Genomic DNA, 11,383 nt, shown 5'->3' on the forward strand with positions numbered 1-11,383 from the left:
TTCAGTTTAACGTAAATTAAACCAGAACTTTCACTGTCCCTGCACCCATTTCACATCCCACCCATTGGTTTGTTGTCCATTTTATCAGAATCCCTGCATCCTTCTGAAGTTAGCTCCATTTCTTTTCCTTGTTTACACCATAGCAGTTTTAGCAATCTCAAAACTCATGCTATGATCTGGGATCCTGTGCACAGTCAGATATTCAAAACAAAAACTGACTTTATCCCTGCACCATCAATACATTTGTCCCTCACATGGCCATTTCAGCTCTCCCATCATAATTCTGACAACAACTGGATGAGAGTTATATATAAATAGGGGAGATTATATCAGGGAAAGCTTTGTCTGAATAAATACTTGAAGCATATCCAGGTTAGGTCAGTTAAACCATTGTGATTCTGGGAATGTGCATTGTGTTTTTTACAAATGTTGCATAAATTAACAAGTGATCACTGACCCGATGCACACCTTATTCTCAGATGCATCCCATTTTCCCTGCATCTAGAGAACGAGCAAATTACACACCAGAGTGTCATTTTTCAGCTACTTGTGTGTTCAAGTTCCTTTTTAATACTCCATTAGTGCAGGAGATTCAAACCCTGGTGGAATACGAACCCTGAGTTTCACACCCAGCAAACAAGTGTCCCATCCCTTGCCAGCAAGTAAAAGAAAATTGTTTCCCTCCGAGTTCTGCAAATACATTTTATATGTTTCTGTTTTTTTATTAATTTTGTAACTCTCTGCAGGGGTCCTGCCTGGTGGTAGAATGCTGGAAATGAGGCTTTCTGCTGTCAGTGAGAGGCTTTCAAATTGAACCGAGATACACCAAAACAGCTGCTGGACTTTTCACCACCAGCAAAAACACGATGTGACCAGGGCAATAACAACATGAAAAACGTGACAGGAAGTAGGGATTAAATTAAAATGGAGTTGGAGGGCTGTTTGAGCTTTATTCATTTTGCAAGCTGCTCTCTGGGAGAGGGAGGGATTTCTTCTGTAAAAATCCACCTTAAGTCTGGTACGCAACCAAGAGTTTCACTCTGCTTCTGACAGTCTTTGCTCCTGTGAGTAAATATGGGGTAAATTATTGAACAACTCGAGTATCAGGTGGAATTGAATTTCATTTATTATTTTATACTGGATGACACTTTATTTCCACATCTTCTGGGACATTGGGTGACAGTTTAATTGTGTGTCTGACTATGTCCACTTGAGATTACTCTTTTAGTTTGGTTAATATGGTGGTCAATCATGTGACGCTGCAGAGATTCTTCAGCAAAATCAAAAAAAAAATTGTAATTACACAAGACGAAAACAGAGAGAAAAACAATGCTCCCAACCTATTTCTCAACAGCACCATTTGGCCCCCCTTGAGCCTGCTCTGCCATTGTACAGAATCAGGGCTGATCTGACATTCTTCACGGCTGCTTTCCTGTAATTTTCCCATAATTCTTCAAGAATCTACATCAGCCTTCATTTTAGACTAGGCCCGACTTTGCCTCCCTGTTCTGTGGCAACAAGTTCCACAGGCTCTCAACGCTCCACAGAAGAAATTCCTCCTCATCTGTCTTAAATTGGTGGTGGCCCTATGTTCTGAGACAATGCACTTTGGTCTGAGATTCTTACAGCAAGTGAAAAATCCTCTCAACATTTACCCTTTCAAGCCTAATTTAATACGTTTCATCACTTCTCATTCTTCTGAACTCCAGTGAATAGACTCCCACGAAGTTTAGCCTTTGCTCACATGACAGACCCTCCAGACAAGGGAATATCCTGGAGAACATTCTCTGAACGACCTCCAATAAAATAATATCTTTCATTCCGTAAGGGGGCCAAAATTATTCGCTGCATTCGAGATGTGGTCTCACCAGCACCTTGTACAGTTGCAGGAAGACATCCCAACTTTATTTCAAGAGAGTTGGAGATTTAAAGTGCCATTGTTCCACAAGCCTTCCTGATTACCTGCTGCAACTGTGTGTCCGCATTTCTTAACACAGGTTTAAATCCAGAGAAATTACATCAAATATTAAATCTCTAAATTATATCTGAACTGGTTTGGCCCAAACACATCCTGTGAACTATGGAATTTTCTTTCATGAATTCTCTGAAATTTGAGAGTATAAACATTTTCCGCTTCTAATACCTTCACAGCTCAAACCAAACCCTCCTCAGAAGTTCTACTCAGGTAACTTTTTGTTCTTTTGTTTCTAGTGAATTATTCTGAGCTCTATAAAGTAGACAGGTTAAACTTGATTCTGATCTTAGTCCTATCTCCAAACTAAACAAAATACCTTCTAAGACAACAAAATGTGAGGCTGGATGAACACAGCAGGCCAAGCAGCATCCCAGGAGCACAAAAGCTGACGTTTCGGGCCCGAAACGTCAGCTTTTGTGCTCCTGGGATGCTGCTTGGCCTGCTGTGTTCATCCAGCCTCACATTTTGTTGTCTTGCATTCTCCAGCATCTGCAGTTCCCATTATCCCCAAAATACCTTCTAACCTTGGGTTTATAAAGAAAAATCAATCCTTGATTACTCTGAACTGAAAACAAGATGATGTCCTTTGATGTTTGCTCATCCATTGCAAATCAACAAGAGTCTAAACTATTTCCCATTCACTCCACATGGGGCTCCACAGCCACTTGCATTCTGAGCAGTGCTGGAGGAAGGTCACTGTTTCACAAGGATTCACACTTTTTCTTTCAAAGAAAGCTTTCAGAAAATGAACCAAATTCAGTGTCACTATTATAAAAGCCAACTTCCAAACTGGAATTTATATAAATTATACATCCTTCATCACAGCAGTTACTCAGGATCTCACTGACATTTCAGCAGTTTTCATAACTCAATGAATCCCTTCCCTGACACAGAGAAAGTGAACAGCCTCTCCCCAGTGTGAACTGTCCAAAAGGTGGCAGATTCAGTGAATCCCCTCACTCAGCTTCTCCACAGGCAGTCTGCTGATGTACAGTCGTTTATGTGAATTGACTCAACACTGTCCGACAGTAGGAACAGGTAAACACTCTCTCATCAGTGTGAATTCACCAATGTGTCATCAAGCTACATGTGTCAGGGAATCCCCCTCCCACACTAGGAGCTGGTGAATAGCCTCTCCCCAGTATGAATTCGTTGATGAGTCTGGAGGCTGGAAGCCAAAGTGAATCCCTTGCCGCACGTACAGCAGATGAACGGCCTCTCCCCAGTGTGAACTCGCTGGTGTATCAACAGGTTGGAGGAATTAGTGAATCCCTGCCCACACTCAGAGCAGGAGAATGGTCTCTCCCCAGTGTGAACTCGCTGGTGTCTCTGCAGGTGGGATTTCTGACTGAATCCCTTGCCACATTCAGAGCAGGAGAATGGTTTCTCCCCAGTGTGATTGCGCCGATGAATTTCCAGTTCAGTCGAGGATCTGAATCCATTCCCACAGTCCCCACATTTCCACAGTTTCTCCTTGTGACTCCGTTTATGTTTCGAGAGGTCAGATGATCGGCTGAATGCTCGTGCACACACGTCACACATGTACAGTTTCTCACCGCTGTCAACAGTGTATTCTCCTTCCATGTTCAAAACCCAACGAGATTCAGGTTACACCAAATTGGGACACTGAAATCCTGATCGGTTGCAGTTTCCCGACTGTAAATTATCTCCTTCTAATATCCTGTGGAATTGATTTAGAACAGAATTAATGGAAGTGAGAGTCTCCCCATAAAAATACAAAGTCATGCATCTGTCCCAGTATCGCATTTGGCTCCATGTCAAATGTATGAACACAACGGCTAACATATGAACTATCGGGCCCTCCCGCCTGTTCCATCATTCAATACGACGATGACCGATAAGATCATGTTTTGAATTTCTAGTTACACCCAATAACTTTTGATTCCCTCGCTGAACAAGTATCTACAAGTATCTACCCACCTCTGCCTTAAAAATGTTCAATGATCCAGTCTCAGAGATACTGGGAACTGCAGATGCTGGACAATCCGAGATAACCAAGTGTGGAGCTGGATGAAGGGTCAAGGCCCGAAACATCAGCTTTTGTGCTCCTAAGATGCTGCTTGGCCTGCTGTGTTCATCCAGCTCCACACAATGATCCAGTCTCGACTGTCTTTTGAGGCAGAGGGTTCCAAAGTCACACTAATCTTGTATAAAGAACTCCTCTCATGATAAAGCCGTCTTCCCCCATTCTGGACTTAGCCTGAGGAGAAAATATGTCCACATTCACCTTGTCAAAACCCATTCAGGTTATTAAACATGAGGCAAGTCACACCTCACTCTTCTGAACACGTGAGCATTCCCCAGGCTGTCCAAAATATCCTCAGAAGACAACCCACTCTTCAGGGATAACAAGGTGTAGAGCTCAATGGACACAGCATGCTAAGCAGCATCAGAGGAGCAGGAAGGCTGACGTTTCAGTCCTCGACCCTTCATCAGCCTTCCAGCTCCTCTCATGCTGCTTGGCCTGCTGTGTTCATCCAGCTCTGCACCTTGTTATCTCAGATTCTCCAGCATCTGCAGTTCCTACTATCTCCACTCATTCAGGTATCAGTCTATTGAATCTCCACCGCATTTACATCCTTCCTTCAATAATGAGACCAGAACGGCACACAGTCATGGAGGTGCGGTTTCACTTATTCCCTGTACAACTGAATTATCAAATCCTTACTTTGCTATTCGATTCCACTCATGATAAACAAGAACATTCCATGAGCCTTCATCTTCACTTGTTAATTATATCCCAATCTTTTGTGTATTTCACACCAGATCCCCTTGATATCTAAACCCCAAAAGATTCTGCACCTGTCTTCTCTCATTTTTACCCTCAAGCAAACAATTTCACATTTTGTTATATCATAGATCACCTGAAATATTCATTCAAAAAGGCTGCAAACTGATGTCGGGAAATTAAGTCTTCACAGCCACCTTTCCTGATAGCTTTGTAGCAACACAAAGTGTACCTACCATGACTTCATTTCCCTCGTCCAAGTCATTGATATAAACTGCAAAAGGTTTAGGTTCAGCAGAGCCCTGTGGCTCCCCACTCATCACATTCTGACAATCTGAAACACACCCATTTATGGGTATTCTCGGTTTTCTATCATCCAGCCAATCCAGTATCCAGGCCGGTATGTACCACTAAACCAGTAGCTCCCACGCAAAACAGTCACCTTTTCCATGGTACCTTGTGAAATGCCTTCAGGAAAGCCAAGAACAAGAGATCATCAGGCTCCCTTTATCCACAGCACAAGTCACTCCTCAAAGAATTCCACTAAATTGGAGAAACACAAAGAAGTAATTGTTCCCTTAGATGAAGGGTGAATAACACTGGGCATCATTTTGCAGTGAAAGGCAAGAATTTTACAGGGGAATGGAGGAAAACATTTTTCACCTAAAGGGTGGTGCAAGTCTGGAGTGCACTGCCTGGGACGGCCGTTGATGCGGCAAGCCTCACAACTCAACCTCCACTGCTCCAGGGAAGAAAAGCCCCATCCTTTCCAGCCCCATCCCACAGCCCAAACACTCCAATACCGGCAATATCCCTGTGAATCATCTCTGAACGCTTTCAGGATTCACAACTTCTTTCCCATAGCAGGGAGACCTGAACAGAATACAGTATTCTAACTGTGTCCTGTACAGTCGCAATATGACATCCCAACTCCAATAACTCAATGCAGTGACAAATGAAGGCGAGCGTACCAAATGCCTTCTTCACCACCCTGTCTACCTGCAACTCCGCCTTCAAGGGACTTTGCACCTGCAACCCTAATCCCCTTGTCCAGCTACACTCCCATGGGCCCGACCATTAACTGTCTAAATCCTGCCCTGATTTTCCTTATTGAAATGCAACACCGCTCATTTGTCTGAACGCCATCTGCCACTCCTCAGCCCACTGATCAAGATCCCAAACTACTCAGAGAAGATCACCTTCCTCACTGTCCATACACCACCAATGTTGGTGTCATCTACAAACCTATGAGCTATACCATCACATGCAAATCATTTGGATAATTACTAAACGCAGTGGACCCAGAACTGATTCTTATGGCACACCACCTGGTCACAGGCTTCCAGTTCAAAAGACAACCCTCCACCACCACACTCTGTTTCATACCCTGAATCCATATTTGATTCCAACTGGCTAGTGCTTCCTGTATTCCATGTGATCTAACCTTGCTAACCAATCTACCATGCGGAACCTTGTCAAGTGTTTTGCTGAAGTCCATATACACAATGTCTACTGCCCGACCTTCAATCTTCTTTGCCACATTTTCAAAAAAAATAACACAACTGACAGACTGAGACACGATTTCCAATGCACAAAGCCATGCTGGCTCTCCCTAATCAGTCTTTATCTTTCTAAGCACATTTAAATCCTTTTGTTCACTTATTTCTTCAGTTTTTTTTTCAAATTCATGCAGAGGTGGTGGGCGGCACTGGTTAGGCCAGCATTCACTGTCATCCATAAACTGCCCAGAAGGCAGTTAACAGTCAACATTGCTGTGGGTCTGGACACGTAAACCAGACCAGTTCAGGATGGCAGCTTTCTTCCCCAGTGGACCTTAGCGAACCAGATGGTTTTGTTCCAAAAAATCAGCAATGGATTCTTGACCATTGTTCAACTTAAAGCCAGAGTTTTATTCAATTCAATTTCTACCACCGGCCATGGCAGGATCTGAACCCAGGTCCCCAGATTAATAGTTTGGTGATAATACCGCCAAATAATTGATTCTCATTCCCTCCATGACAGATCACCCTAACTGGCCTGTATTTTCCTGTTGTCTGCCTTCCTCAGCTCTTCAATACAGAGGTTGTGTCTGTTGTTTTGCAGTGAGACAGAAACTTTCCAGAATCTGATGCATTTTGGAAAGTTAACACCCATGTTTCTGAAACAACTGCAGAATATTTGTTCGCCAAGCCATTTCTTTTGTTATACACTGTCTGGAGTGTTAAGCAACCCAATCTTCTGTAGTGTCCAGCTCCCTTTGACAAATTCACGCTGGAAGTTGTAGGGCCCAGCTGGCTTTGAAAGGACTCGGGGTAAACTCAGCCACTTCTCATTCATCACCACTCCAGCTCAATGTGATACAAAGACTTACAAAAGCTAACTGGAAAAAGCCCCTGAAGACGAAACAAAAGGGCAAATAATAGGAATCACTGATTTGCTTTTGGAGAAAGGCCAGCACAGGCATAATGGACAGAGTAGCCTCCTTCTCCACTGTAATCAGTGATTCTGTGTGACTCAAATAATAGGAACCCATAGGCCACAATATGACCACCACCCACCCTGTTAGAAATGGCCTTTTAATTCATCAGTGTGTGTTTCTTGACTTGGTTCTGGGAGGAAGGCCTAGATGGAGTTGAGAAATGTATCAGCCATGACTGACTGCAGACTCTGGTTCTGCTCCTCTGTCTTATGGACTTATCATCAAAAGAGCAGCAAAATACCGTAGCTGCTGCTGCAAGTCTGAAATAAACAGAAAATGCTGAAAAATCACAACAGGTCGGGCAGTATCTGAGGACAGAGAATCGGTTAATGTTAAGGGTGTGCAAGTTACAAAAAAGATAGAGTGCTTTTCTAAGATTAGAGAATTATACAGAAAATGGGTCTCTAAACAGCTGCAGATTTCAGGCAGTACCAAAAATGGAAGCATGTACTGATTGGTTGCATAATTGAAATCCTTAGGCTTGTTGTGATGTTTTGGCAATGAGCTGGAAACAGCCAATTCATAACCCGAGCAGCCAATGCAATTGTAAAAAAATGGACGGGTCATCAAGGGTATATATGAAGAGGACAATTGGAAAATCGGCAGAGAGCCAACTGCCATCTGACAAATAAGCACCCAGCTGACACAAGAAATCACGAAGCTGTCAATGAAAGCACCATCAGATCCACAAAAGGTATCACCACGGCACTTCCAGCAAAGAGTCTTCACTGAGAAAACATCCTTGACAGCAGAATGAGCAGTATAAAAGTGTATATGGCATGAGATGAACAGAAGGAAGAGCGTTCCAGAGACAGATTCTATGCGAACTTGGAGAGATTATGTTTTAATTTATTATTCTTATTCATTGGGCTTATCATGCATGGGACTTGTGTTTCTTTGGACAGCATGCCAAGAGAATTCAGTTCAGTTAGGGAATAGATCGTGCCTGGTGTATGGGGTGGGGTGGGGGCAAAAGTTGTTCTGTTTGTCAGTAATTCTGACAATTTGGTTATTGTTAGGGCTAAATAAATAAATTGTTACTTTTACTTGTGACTTCTCCAGTGGAGATCAGGGATTTCTTTTCTTTGAACCAGAGACTGCTGGACATGCATATGGTCACAGAAAATTGGGGGTGCATACATGAGGATCAATGGTCGGCACAACATCATGGGCTGAAGGGCCTGTTCTGTGCTGTACTGTTCTATGTTCAATGTTCTATTCTTTTAACAGATTACAAAGCAAGCTTCTCTGGGTGTTAAGGACACCATTAGAAATGAACCTCTACTCCCATAACATCAGATTGGGGCTTGAGTTTTGGGTTAATTAACTGAACGTTCGACCCTCCACTGCTTCATAACACCCTACTCCTGAAATCTATGCAATGATCCATAAAGGGAAGCATCCCTTATATGCTCTTAACTGCATGAATTGATTTGTCCTGCTATATTTTTCAGGAGTATGTGGATGAGCACACAAGATCCTTTTGCTCATTTGAGCTTCCTAACGTTTTGCCATTCATTGAGTACACCCTTGTCTTGTTCCTTCTGCCAAAGTGCATCACCTCCCATTTATCAGGGTTAAACTGCAACTGCCACTAATCTGTCTTCTGACCAATCTGTTCATATGTTCCAGTCACGCAACACCTGTCTCCTCACTGTCAAACACCCGACTAATTTTAGTGTCATTCACAAACTTAGTCATCATCTCTCTCAAGTCTTATCTACTTCACGTACAAATATCACGAAAACACATTGATCCCTGTGGTATGTCACAGCACACTGCATTCCAGTCACACAAACTGCCTTCTACCATCGCCCTCTGTTTCCCAGTACTGAGCCAATTTTGGGTCCAGCTTGGCAAGTTACCAGGCATCCCATCAAGGATTGATTTCAAAGCGACCGTATGCATCGTCCCAGATATAACTGGCACTCACCAAAAACCTCAAAATTGTAAAAGAATGGTCAAAGTTACTCACTCAATAATTTCACCGTCTGCAATTTGGAAATCTCCCGCTGGAGCCGGCACCTGTAAAGATAGCAGAAACACCAGAGTCAGAAAAATCCCACATTTGAGGAAATTCCCCACAGAGTGGGCGATGGCTTTATCAGAACGGTTTGAGGGATCGGGGATTTTAGTTGCAAGACTGCATTCAAAAAACTCATTGCCCCAAAGTGAATAAAAGGACACAGCGGGGTGATAACAGTATAAAAGTTACAACAGTCGTCGAGGTCCACACACAAAGAAAAAGGCCCTTCAGCCCATTCAGGCTGTGCCAGTCAGAAACAATGACCTCACCGCTCACCACTTGTCCAGTACAAGACAATCTTGAATCTAACAGAGTTATGATCAATGTCTACAACTGATTCCCTCACTGATATTTCAACTACTTGCTCAGCTTCAATTACCTAAAACTAAGTCCAGTACCATTCCCTCTCATGTGGGATCTTCTCAATACTGGCTTCAAAAGCTGCCATGGATGCATGTTAAGAATTCCACTTCCTCTAAACCTTTCACACTATGACTACCCCAGTTGATGTTTGGAATAGTTCTTGCACCAGTTACTTCATGCGTCATCAATACAGTCAGAGAAACTAACATCAGGAGAAGGCCATTCAGCCCTTTCCTCCAGCTTCAACATTTGAATGATCATGGCCAAACATGCAACTTAGTACCCTGTTCCTTCTTTCTCTTTGAACACTTCAGTCCTATGTTTTGGCCTCAACTGTTTGCTGTGGGAGAGAATTCCACAAGCTCACCACTCCCTGGGTGAAGATATTTATGTTCATCTTAGTCTTTGGTCCTACACTGCATCCTTCAACCTCGAACCTTGGTTCTAGACCCCCCCCCCCCCCCCCCGAGTCATTGGGAACATCTTTTCTGCATATATCTTATAGGACTCTAAATTTTATACATTTCTATCGGATGCTCCCTCAGTCTCACAATGACCCTGTGCAATTCCAGCACAACAGTCTTGCTTCTGTATTCAAATCATCTCACTGTGAGGGCTAACATACAATCTGCAATCTTCACCGCCTGCTGTGCATACATGCTTACCTTCACAAGCTGGTGTCCCTTCTCAAATCCATAACCATTCAGATAATAAACTGGCATAACAAGGTGTAGAGCTGGATGAACACAGCAGGCCAAGCAGCATCAGAGTTATCCTCATTTTAAGCAATTGGTGGTAAACTCCTTCCAGTCAGGAACAATGTTGCCCCCTAAAAACATGGCGGCACCGCGAGCGCATTCCCCCAACAAACATTGCCGCCGCACCTGCGCCCCACCGCCCGTCATTATCAAACGAAATGGCGGCCATCAATTCAACTTTAAACTCCGGCATTGGCGACAAACGGAAGCATCAGAAGGTCGTGCTGGGGTTTACAGCTTACCGAACATCTTTACGAAGCTTTTCCGTCCATATGCTGAATGCAGCGGCCCCGTCGTTCTGTCCGTTTGTTAACGGTCCAAGAGCCGCCTGAACCAACGCTCCTCCATCGCTATCACCCTGCACAAAGTCCAGTCACACATGGCACTGCGCCGGCGCACATTTTCCTGTCCTGTGACTAGGGAACATTTAATGCTCTTTGGCATTCTGGGTAGCTGTGCCGCCATTGACTATTGTACGCACAGGATGTTACTTGGCTGGTTCTGTTAACTCAGTTAATTGTATGATTTCCAGTTCTAATGTTTCTTTTAGGGAAATGGCATATGTGCCATTCTGATTTGTTTTCTCATATAACAAACGCATAAACATTCAGTGCATTCCAAGTGAGGCCTGAATAGTTCCTTGTATAATTGCACAGAATTCGTTGCAAGCCTCAAACTCTCACTTGTTTGATTTTCTGTGAACAGATAGGAACTGCAGTAATGGAGAGAAGCAGAAGAGTTGGGAGTCGGAAGAAATCTGGGAATTGAGGAAGGAAACAATAGATATGGATTTCACCCCAAAGAGGAATGGACGTGCGTGTGGCCAGCATTTACAACTTTGGGACAGCAGGAGGGGCAAAATAAGAGAGAAAAAAATTGTGTTCTGAATTTCTACCCTGTACTGAGAGTGATGTCATTTGCAAACTCCTTTTATTTGAAAGTGAAAGTTTACAGACGTTTATCTCAAATCATTACATTAAGATATGACAAAGTCACTTAAATTCATCATGACCGACATAGCTTTGAGATAAAT

General features: G+C 43.3%; 1 protein-coding gene across 3 annotated transcripts; it reads right to left on the bottom strand.

Moving 5' to 3' along the window:
* Positions 1 to 1,156: 1,156 nt before the first annotated feature.
* LOC132207196 (zinc finger protein 239-like) lies at positions 1,157 to 10,713 on the bottom strand. Of its 3 annotated transcripts, none has more exons than XM_059642411.1 (4): positions 10,593 to 10,713; positions 9,179 to 9,228; positions 5,181 to 5,267; positions 1,157 to 3,656 (listed from the first exon to the last, which is right to left on the bottom strand). In XM_059642411.1, the coding sequence occupies exon 4, from the start codon at positions 3,557 to 3,559 to the stop codon at positions 3,089 to 3,091; it is 471 nt and encodes a 156-aa protein (XP_059498394.1). In that variant the 5' UTR covers positions 3,560 to 3,656; positions 5,181 to 5,267; positions 9,179 to 9,228; positions 10,593 to 10,713; the 3' UTR covers positions 1,157 to 3,088. The 3 variants fall into 3 exon arrangements, with proteins under 3 accessions (XP_059498394.1, XP_059498393.1, XP_059498395.1); XM_059642410.1 differs by having other exon boundaries at positions 5,167 to 5,267; XM_059642412.1 differs by lacking the exon at positions 5,181 to 5,267.
* Positions 10,714 to 11,383: the final 670 nt, after the last annotated feature.

The sequence above is a fragment of the Stegostoma tigrinum genome, chromosome 44 (assembly GCF_030684315.1).
Source record: "Stegostoma tigrinum isolate sSteTig4 chromosome 44, sSteTig4.hap1, whole genome shotgun sequence".
Lineage (NCBI taxonomy): Eukaryota > Metazoa > Chordata > Chondrichthyes > Orectolobiformes > Stegostomatidae > Stegostoma > Stegostoma tigrinum.

Bases quoted from the DNA above. Each gene is read 5' to 3' on its own strand.
- LOC132207196 (XM_059642412.1), bottom strand. From the start codon at position 3,559: ATGGAAGGAGAATACACTGTTGACAGCGGTGAGAAACTGTACATGTGT.